The 10,901-nt window shown below is 36.9% G+C and overlaps 1 protein-coding gene across 1 annotated transcript; it reads left to right on the top strand.

Annotated features, from left to right (window-relative positions):
* Nucleotides 1–7,261: 7,261 nt before the first annotated feature.
* Nucleotides 7,262–9,609, top strand: LOC122067872 (putative F-box protein At1g67623). The gene is made up of 3 exons (XM_042631713.1): nt 7,262–7,653; nt 7,741–7,897; nt 9,102–9,609. Exons 1-3 carry the CDS (start codon nt 7,514–7,516, stop codon nt 9,300–9,302), a joined length of 498 nt encoding a protein of 165 aa, XP_042487647.1. The 5' UTR covers nt 7,262–7,513; the 3' UTR covers nt 9,303–9,609.
* Nucleotides 9,610–10,901: the final 1,292 nt, after the last annotated feature.

The raw sequence follows: 10,901 nt of genomic DNA on the forward strand, positions 1-10,901 counted from the left end.
CTGGATTTGAAGGAGTTGAAAGTTTGATAGCTTGGTGGAAAGATCAGGCCAAGAAGACCATCTTTAAAGGGGTGTGGCTGAAGGGTTTTGTTTTAATCCCTTACTTTACTTGGTTGGAGAGAAATGGAAGAAAATTCGAAGGAATCTCAAAATCAAAAGAGCATTGTTTTGGTCAAGTGAAGAGAGAAATTAGCTGCCAAGAGCTGGTTCATTCAGGGGCAGCCATCTCAATTTCGGATCTTGTCACTGCAAGAAGATTGGGTATTTCAGGAGTGCGGAGAAGGCCTCGGGAAACCTTCAATATTTTCTGGTGCCCTCCTAATCCAGGTTGGATAAAAATCAATTCGGATGGTTGCTCTATTGGTAATCCAGGGAAGTCTGGAGCAGGGGGAATCCTTCGCAATGAAAAGGCAGAGGTAGTGGCAAATTTCAGAAAATTTCTAGGAACTCGCACAAATTTTGAGGCTGAATTTTTAGCGCTTATGATAGGGATTGAATTAGCTAAGCAGCATAATGTGAAACGGCTCTGGATAGAATGTGATTCAGTTGCAGTTGTGACTATTTTTCAGAAGAGGCAAAGTCCATGGATAGCTCGGCAAAGATGGATAAATTGTATTTCTTATTTGGAGGATGTGGAATGGAAAATAACGCATTGCTATAGGGAAGCAAATTCAGTGGCGGATTTTTTGTCAAAGTCAGCTGCTCGTTTTGAAGTGTCAGAGCCTATTTCAATTTGGCCAACCCTGGTTCAAATGGAATTAGACATGGATGCATCGGGTCGGCCTAGGTTCAGATTCACCTAGGAATTTCTTCTCTTTCCAGATTTTTTGTTTTTGGTGGAGTTGGGTAGTTGCGTAATTCTGCTGATGGCAATGCCGAAGGTGGAGTTTCTGCTTCTCCCTCTCTTCTTAGTGTGAGTGTTGGGTATTTCTCCCTTCCTCATCTGATGTACTATTTTTTCTTTTTTCTTCATTTTCTTTTAATATACATGACTTTTTAGCGAAAAAAACAAAACATCTGCTTCAACAGTGACCTTCGAAACAATTTTTTTAAGGAACATTGCAGACATTTGCAGCAGCAATGTAACCTAAAGATCCATCTTGTGTATGATGGAAAGAATTAAATCAAAGTCAATTTGAGAGTTCTTCTAGAGGGATGGGATTTTAGGGAAAGAAGAGCGTTATGTAAGGAAAAGAGCAAAGATGAATGTAGCTCCAAGTCTTTGCTTGACAAGAGGGGATTTATTGTGACCAAACGGTTTAATGGTCTGATATAGTCTTCCGTTATTCGTTGATGTTATTAGTCCTGATATTTTCTGACAAGTTTTTCATGGTTCTATAATACATCATACATTACTTTTTTGTATGTCTTATGAGATAATGTAATTAATACTTTGATGTGTTATGGGATAATCTTTTGGGATGTAATCGGGGATCTAGTAGGTAGCTATTATATTGTGTTTATTTCAGTTGTAGGGCTTCCTTTTGATAAAATGATTGTCTACATGCTATTATTTTGTTTATTAGATGATGTGCCTATCTGTTGCATAGTGGATATATGACCGTAGTTTGGTTCTCAGATTTTTTAGAGAGGAACCATATTAAACATGTATTGTAAGACTGTGAGAGATAAGTCTTTCAAATTTTTATATGAAAAAAACTTCCCTTTAATTCTTGAAGAATTTTAACATGGGTTCCAATCTTAAAATCCCTGGTTTCTCAGGCTAAATCCCCAGAAAGTAGAGAAATTTTTTTATTAATATGTTGCCTATTTGATATATTCTTTCTTCCCAACTCCCAATTTTACTTGCGCATAATATTTGTAGGATATTTGATCCATGTCAGCTGGGTGGCACTGGATGGTTATGGGTTAATCCACCTATGACTCAATGATTTTTATGGGTTTATCCATCCATCAGTACTAGTCTAGATATGAACTGGCTTTGTAGGAAGTGTTGTCCCTCATCTTTGTGGGTTAATCCATCAATATTAGGTTGGGATGAGTTGGGTCAATTTATCCTTTTTTAACCCCACCCAATGTTCCACCCTTCAATCGCTTTTTGAAATGATTTTGATATATATAATCTCAGTGATAGTGGCAAACTAAGGGTACTTGGAGCTTGAGGGAAATAGTCCCTTTCATTTACCATTCCTCTGAGTGCTTAAGTTTCTGAGAAAACTTTAGCTCCCCTATTTTCTGCATAAGAAGTGAGCTATGACTAATCTTATGTTGATGACTTTGTTGGCTTTAACCTGGTTGAACTGTTGTGCCCATTTGGACATGAGCTTGAGAAGCCTCCTTTTAGTTGTAGAGGTTGGTGTTAGATTAATCTACTATTGGGTTGCAACATTATACAAGTCGCATACGGTTTTCAGGTGTTGCCAAGCAACAATACCATTTCAGACTTCATCTCTAGTTACTGGGATCCTCAAGATAGAAAGCTAGGTTGGTACATTCTACAATGAGTCCTTAGATGAGGGGAGAGTAAAAAAGATTACAGACCTGTCCAAAAACAGAGGAAAGTCAAAATTAGTCTTCATCCATTTGAATGCCATGGGAAGAACGGGTTTATTGATTTTTGATTGACTTAATTCAGACAGGAGATGTGCTTGTCCTCTTCAGAAACCTTGATTCCAATCACAGCCCCTCTTAGAAAAAGACATTAACAGAACTGTTATCGGAGGAAAGAAGGCCTCAACAGTTGGCTATGCCCTCTTCTTTGTCAATGACTAGGGGCAGCCCAATGAAGTGACCTTATAGTCCACGAGCTCATTTTCTAGAGGGAAACGAGTGTTTCCAAAATTTTGAAGGAGTATAAGTGAGACGACCATTCCATTTATGACCTTTCCATTGCTATACTTTCCAAGAGCAATTAAGGGCAAAAATGTGTGGAAAATTAATATTAGTTTGATTCTCTTTTTCATTATTGATGCTATTGATTTTGTGTTTTGATAGTTTGATCATTCAAGTGCTTAGTATTCATTTTCAAAACAAGTAGTTTTAATGAAATTCTGTATAAAAGGTAGGAAATAGCGTTCTTATAGTCTTATTGCATTTTTACCTGACAATTCTACTTTATGGGTCTTTAGCTCAATTGATAGAGCACTCAGAACATGAGCATGTCTCAATTATGTTCCAAGGGGATGGTAGTTCGAATCCACCAAGACTCTTTTGGGGTTCAACTATTCAAAGTAAAGTTACTTAAGAAATCATGTAGAAGTTGGTGTCGTTAAGGTGAAGAACTTTCAAAAAATACTTGAGAGAAGCTATTAGAGATGTTTTTTCTCGTTTGTGAATGTTTAGAACTAGCTCAACCAAATTAAATAAACAATGTTTAGAAGTTGCCACTTGGTTTGTGTAGTTGGAATGCACCACTTGTTAATTCTCTTTTAGAAGCTGGTAGTTTCTAAGATTCTTACCATCCCACTTCTCTAGGGTGGATTTTGAGGATTCCATCTTCTGCCATTGCTCAAAGAAGGACACCTTAATTGCAAAAACTGCAGCTAATCTTATCATTTTTAAAGAGCATCCCAATCAATGAGTTCTAAATCCTTGATATGGTCATTTGGGTGGAAAACAAAAGTTCATCCTAAATTCAAATATTTCATTTGGAATTTGTTAAGAATGGTGTTCACACTAAAGGTAACCTCATTCGTCTCTTTTATTTACCTGATGATTGTCCCTTTTGTTATTGTGATCGATAAATTGATTGATATTTATTCCTTTCATGTCAATTTTCCAAACATATTTGTTCAGCTAGGGTATTGGGTCTTAGAACTGAATATCTTAGAGGAGAGCCAAATTTAAGATCGATTGCATCTTTAAGTGATATAGAGGTATAAGGATATGGGGTATAGGGCACAAGGCATCGGGTATAAGGTATAAGGTATAAGGTATAAGGTATAAGGTATAAGGTGCAGTGTATCCCTATGGGATATTTGGTATAGGGTATTGGGGCATAGGATATAAGGTGTAGGGTATGGGGTATGGGGTATGGGGTATGGGGTATGTGGCATAGGGTATAGAGTATGGGATATGTAGTATAAGATATAGGTTATAGGGTATGGCGAAAGGGAGCTTGACTGCAAGACCCACCCGTCAAGTAAGGACGAAAGTTGGCCTTTGTGATCCAATGGTGTTGAGTGGATGGGAAGGTTTGACACATCGATGGGAAGGTTTTGCACCTCGATGTTGTCTCTTTGCCACCTGGGGCTGAAGTATGTTCCTAGGGCTGGGGTATAAGGTATGGGTTATGGGATATTACGTATAAGGTGTAGGGTAATGAGCCCACTTTGATTAATTTTCCAATGTGACACACAATGGGGAGTTCAAGACAAGGGTTCTTTTTTAGGAGGTGGGGAGAGTGACAAGCACAATGCTAGGCACACTTAACATTTTCCCTTTGAATTTCGATTTGGGTTGAATTGGTTTTGGTGTTGGAATGGTAAAATCGAAACCAAAACAATTAGGAAAATTCGATTTGATTTTGGCCCTGTTTGGCTTGTATACATCAAACCACCCCTCCTTTTTTTTTTTCTAAAGAAACCAGCCTTGTTCTCGGCCATATTCCAATAATGTATTCCAGTTGGCTATATTTCATTGGATGAACTTTTTCTAATTTTAAGCATATCTATTAGGCGGGAATGGATTTTGTACATACATATTAGGCGGGAGGGTGAAATTTTCAAGGTGAAATTACTTGATTACCCACTAATGGATTTGCTTTTACAAAAATACCCATACTGTGTTTGGTTCCACAAATTTACACAAAACGAGTTTGTGTATTACAAAAATACCCAAAACAGTACTCAATGTATGCCTTCCCTCGTATGCCTACAAACTGGGCATGTCTTCTCCTACAATTGGTTATAATATTTCTGATTTCTCTAATTTCTCTCCCCCAGTCAATTCTTAAAGGTCCGATTTCAACTCTTCCTCCCGCCTTCCAATGACATCGCCTGCAACATTATCTCCCATTGGCTACAATATACTGTACACTTGCGGTAACATATTTTTAAACTCAAACACTCTCCCTCCCCTCCCACCCACCAAATGCTTTCTTTTATTGTATATTGATTACTATTGTATTTAGCATGCATTACATTTCTATCTTTCTAGTTATTTACTATTTTCCAATATAACATTTCCTTTTTTTTTATTTTTTATTTTTTTCGGGATAAAAACAAAATGTTATTCAAAAAAATGGGTCAAGGAGGAACTCCTATTGAGATATGAGTTATTTACAAGAAAAGCTGGGCTTTGAATCCACCAAGTATGAGAAAGACAAAATTTAAGAGCACCAGTTGCAAGGAAGTGAGCTTCCTTCTTAGAACTACGCAGAATGAAACAGAAAAGAACTAAAGTAAAATATAAAGAAAGAACAAAGATATCATTGACTATTTCTAAAGTTGCCCAATCAAGAGAGGTAGAGATTCCGTTCTTGGTTAATAGGCCAGCAATCAGAAAAGATTGACAAAACAAAGAGCCCCAAGCTTTCAGTTAAGAAAAAAGCGTCCCAGACTCCTTCAGCTTTTATGGCTGCAGCTAAATGACCCCAACTAGATTTGCACTTAGCTCCAATGAACATCTTTCCCCTATCATAAATGATTGCTCCTTACGCACCTTTCTAAGAGTTTGATAACCACGCTCCATCAACAAAAGCAAAACCAATGTCTTGTGGGTGGATGCAATTTGAAAATTAGAGTTAAGAAGTGAGGGTGGTTATTATGAAGGGGAGGGCAAAAAATAGCAATACGAGCCATACCCAATCTGCTCTCTTCAACAGAACGATGAAAAGCTAAAATAGTAGACTTCAAATTAGGGGAAGCAAAGTTAAAGACTACCTGATTTCTTGATTTCCAAAATTCCGAAAGAAGTGAGGACCATTGAGCTTGATAATCTTGCTGGTCAGGGGCATTCTTGTAGTTCAGAATAAAAAAATTGATTAGTACACTAAAATTAGCAATCTGAATAAAGGATGCATCATGCCTGAAGGGAGAAGCCTTCCAACAAGAAACTGCAAAAGAGAATCCAAACAGGGCATGCACAATAGTTTCTTCCTCTTGTTGACAAATAATTTCTTCCTCCTGTTCGAGTTACATCTTCCCAAAAACGTTTTCATTTTTGGAAAATTTTTCAAGTTCCACAACACTCTCCAAAAGCCCGAACTAGATGGGGATTCTAAATTAGTAGGGCTATTTGAAACCACATGCAAAGCTAAATAATAGGCACTTTCAACTGAAAACTTACCATTCTTGATTTTCCCCAAAACCAACTATCTTGGTTAGTATAACTCCTAAGAGGAATTTGCACGATTGCATGGGCTTCGATGGGGTGTGAAAGAGGAATTAAAAAGGGTAGTGTTCCATTGTATAGATGGAAGCAAGATGAGATCCTCCACTAGGTGAAGGCTTGCATTAGGGGTGGACTCAGTTAACTTACCATTAATTTTTACATCTTTATATACCATTCTGGTCATCACTAGAATTTCCGTTACTTATTTCTTTATTTACAACTTCTTATAGTTCAGTCATTCTAGGCATATTTAATCTGGTCAGTCTATCTACATCTGTGGGAACACCTCGAACAAAATTGGGTTGAAAGTAACTCCGGTGACTGTAAACAAGCTACACACTTGGCATAACCATGGCTTGGATTAGACTTTGCACCAAATGGTCTGAACCCTCTTTACCAAAAAAAATAAATAAAGTCTCAACCCTTCACAAATACTTGTATGGATCAGGTTCACATACGAGAACAATCTCGTACGTCTCTGATCCATATATTTGAAATCCACTTTCTCTCTCTTTATTTAAAAGATTCTAAATCTGTGGATCAAGAATGTACAAATTTTTTTTTTTTCTTGTACATGAACCTAGTCCAGTTCCACACATACACCCTCAAGGAAAAGATACTATCCTCAAGGAAAAGATACAAACAGTCTTAGAGGGTACCCTTTATATTGGCATTGTAACCTCCAACCCTAATAATTGCCTCTTCGCCATTATTTTTAACTAAGGGCCAGAACTCACACATACACACAATGGGGCTGAACTAATATTTGCGGTAAGTGCTAAAAGGTTTCCTTCATTAAGTCAGGTTAATTTGGTAAATTAAGCTTCCTAATCAGATTATGACTTTCCTTCTAAGGAATTTCTACGAAGGCTCTAACTGGATTACTTAACATATTGGAGCTTTTACCCCGACCTCAATTAATAAACCTGGTTCTATTGTCCAATCTCTAATAAAAGGAAAGTTTTATATTCGGAACCCTGTTTGTCCTTGAGATTGATTCCTACGCTGAAACTAACTCAAACCCACTAGGAACTAACATTGTTGTCCTTTTCTTCCTCCATCACAAGGAATTCCTTCTTCGTAGTTAGTTACTTCAGTTCATTATAAATAACCCAAGCCCCCATAGAAGAAGATTAACAAGAAGAAGAGAAGGAATTAATTAAGCTTTCCAAACCCTCTCAAGTATATTGTTGTTGTTGTTGCTTCTGCTCTCTTTCTCATGGGTCGTTCAGTGATGATGAAAAGAACTAAGAAACAGAGGCTTCCAAGGATTGAAACTCTGCCAGAGGAGCTGCTCACAGAGGTGATAGCTCGAGTTGGGTCCTCTGCAGTGACTGACCTCTTCAACATGAAAAAGAGGGAACCATTAATGGTTTCATAGCTTTCTTTGAGAGGTTTTCTTTCTTTCGTGCATCAACTGATAATTTATCTTTTAATGGTTTCCAGTTGCAAAGGATTCTGCAAGGCTGGAGAAGATGCAGAAGTGCTTCGAAGGGTCTCACTAGAGAAGTTGCCTGCGGTTCCATGGTGGAATTCATGTCGTGAGTTTATGAGGCAGTGTGAGGAGAAAGGCAACCCAGAAGCTCTATTCAAACGTGGAATGGTAAGTTCTTTTTTTCTGGTCGTCTCCGATGATAAAATAGGTGATACAAATTTTTATTTTTTGGTAAATGGGTAATACAAAATTCGGATTTAGATCCTCTCCAATTCTTAATCGTGTAGTTCTCTCAGCATGTTACACTATATTTTCAAAATCCAATGGTTGTAGAAGTTTGGATTTTTAATAGATTTGAATTCTAAAAAACTTCTACAACCATTGGATTTTGAAAATGTATAAGTGTCGTGTGCACAGAGAGAATTACTCAAAAATTGGACTATTAAGAATTAGAGAGGATCAAGATCAATAGAAAAAGTAAAATTGACCTAAGTCCCATTTCTTCGATCTTACAAAAATCTTAAATAATTGTCGATTCGGCCTAACCCGATTGGACCTAAGACCGATTGTAAGATTGAACGAACTTGAAACCCTATAAAATCGATACAAGTTAATGGTTTATATATTTATTTTTGGGAGAGGTTCGTTAAAAGGCCGCGTGGTCCCTGCACCAATACCAATGGGAACACAAGCGGAAGCATCAGCAGTGGACTGATTTCCATTTTTCCATGAGGGTGGGGCGATCATTTCACCCCGCCTTCCCTGTGTTTAGGTGTAAAGACCATGTTGCTTGTAGGCTTCTTTCTTTCTCCCATTAGGAAAACATATCTCACTATCGCATATGCGAATACTTTCACACACCAAGACACAGTCAGCGATTAGTCTTAAACTTCGTCATTTGTTTATAATTGATATATGTGATATAAACACAACGGAATGGAATTCAATTCAATCTATCCTTGAGCCCCAGCACTACAGGCATAGGGAGACATGCAATGACCACTGTGCCCCTCCTAGGGAGGCACATGGACTGTCATGAACAGAACATACTTGCCCTTGAAGTATATACATTGATAATAAGAGATTATAAATCGAATGGATCTTTAGCTAACTGGTCAGATTCAGGTTAGACAAATATATGCTAAGGGCCTTGATTAGCCTAACCAAAATTACCCATGAACTGAAAATCCAACCCAAGCCCTTTCATGTCAATCAATTAGAGTTGGGTTTACACTAATGACCAACTCAATTACTAAAAATTTATTAAAAAGGAAAACACACACACACAATTGCTAGACTCAACCCATTTAGAATTTTCCTTTTTGATTAATTTTTTTGTCATAGCTAAAGTGGGACACTTATTTGTTTTCAGGTTGAATATTTTAGTAACAAGAAATCAGAATCAGGGATCGAGTTTTTAAAGAAAGCAGCTTGTCTAGGACATGAAGAAGCCGCATACATGCTAGGATTAATCCTCTTGTGCATCAATAACCGATTAAAATCCCAAGCTTTAGAAATTCTGCAAAAAGTGGAGGAAGGTTCACCATCAACAAAGATCCAAAAATGCCGTTAGCGATCAAAGGAGATAATCCGGCAAATGTGGACCAGTACTGGTTTTCTCCCACAACCAGAACCTATGTGTACCAGTTTAGTCTGCAAGAGTAAGTTACTGAATTCTGGGTGGTTGTCAATGGAAGATGTAGAACCTCCAAGTTGTGAAGCTTGCAAATGGGATAGGGAAATTTTTTTGCTTAGAAATGTGCTACATGCAACATAGACTATTCCTGCTTAAATGCAAGTGTGGCTGTTCTTGCTAGGAAATGTCTTGAATAATACATGTATATGGATCTCTTAATTTTGTATGTTACATTTTAATGTCAGAAATATATCCTCTTGTTAAAAAATTAAGATAATTTATGCAAGGTAATGACCACATGGTTGCCATGACTAACAAATTAATTGAGATTAAGGAAGAAAAAAATTGATTTTAAAGTATCAATTGTCTTAATAATGTTATTTAATTATTAGATTGAGTTTTTCCTGACCCATGGTGAAGGACCCTGGCCACCTTAGATTGCATTAGAGAGGGATAATTTCATCTTCATAAATAGGTTTTGAAATGTAATGATGATACAAGACTCCAATAATAAGGTCACATTACTAGTGGAGAAGGTTTCTTCCTTATCTATATGGGTGAAGTAAAACTTAATTTTTAATTATTTACTTATTTTATAAACTTTTTGATGATAAACCAATTCAAAAAACAATATTCTAGAGTCTTGATGCCAATATTCAAACACATTGAAAAGACATAATATTTGTAAAACAAAAAACCAATTACAGAGAAATGGGATCAGGCAAGAATTGATATATGATTATTTTGATACCGACTGATCCGATACTGATTGTAAGAACCAAAGTCAGAGATTTTATATGATTAAAGTATTTTATTTATTTTTATTTTTTTTGCTAAAGATCAGCAAACATATATTAATCAAAGAATAAAGGGAATACACAAGAACTCTTTAAGTCCTTACTCCATCTTCCGTATGACCATCAGCAGAGAAAAAACCCAAAGCAAAGAAATTACAGAAAGTGAAATCTTGGTCTTTTAAGACTGTCCCAATCTAGATCAGAAATTACAAAATTTGGAGCACCATCCCAATTTGATAAAGGTGCTCCGTGCTTTGCTAATTTGTCTATAGTAGTATTGACCTCTCTGTAGCAATGAGATGTCAGCGAAGTCGTATTATCCAAGTATGTCTTCTAAAACAACCACTTTTGTTGAAAGCACCATGAGATTTTTTTATTTTTTATGCAGGTCACTACTAATTGAGAATCGAACTCAATCCATAATTTACCAATTCCTTTTGCAGAAGTATACTTCAGACCATGAAAAAATGCTGCAAATTCCACCATAAAGTTTGTTTCAATCCCTTAATACATAGCAAAGCACCCTAGGAAATTCCCTCATTTCCACAACAACAACAACAATAACCATAACCTTCCTAACTAATGGAGTCGGCTACATGGATCCGATAGGGAAATAAGAAGCACAAAAAAGAGGCTAAAATGAAAAAAAATGGAGATAAGAGAAGAAGGTAAAGCAGCAGAAAAGACACATTATGGGAACATCTCCTATAAGGGGTTGGCAATATGGGTCTTTGTCCTC

This window comes from Macadamia integrifolia, unplaced genomic scaffold (assembly GCF_013358625.1).
Source record: "Macadamia integrifolia cultivar HAES 741 unplaced genomic scaffold, SCU_Mint_v3 scaffold3185, whole genome shotgun sequence".
Classification (NCBI taxonomy): Eukaryota; Viridiplantae; Streptophyta; class Magnoliopsida; order Proteales; family Proteaceae; genus Macadamia; species Macadamia integrifolia.

Coding starts and splice junctions, on each gene's coding strand:
- LOC122067872 (XM_042631713.1), top strand. CDS start 7,514: ATGGGTCGTTCAGTGATGATGAAAAGAACTAAGAAACAGAGGCTTCCA. Junction 7,654..7,740: donor CTCTTCAACATGAAAAAGAG/GGAACCATTAAT, acceptor AATGGTTTCCAG/TTGCAAAGGATTCTGCAAGG. Junction 7,898..9,101: donor CTCTATTCAAACGTGGAATG/GTAAGTTCTTTT, acceptor ATTTGTTTTCAG/GTTGAATATTTTAGTAACAA.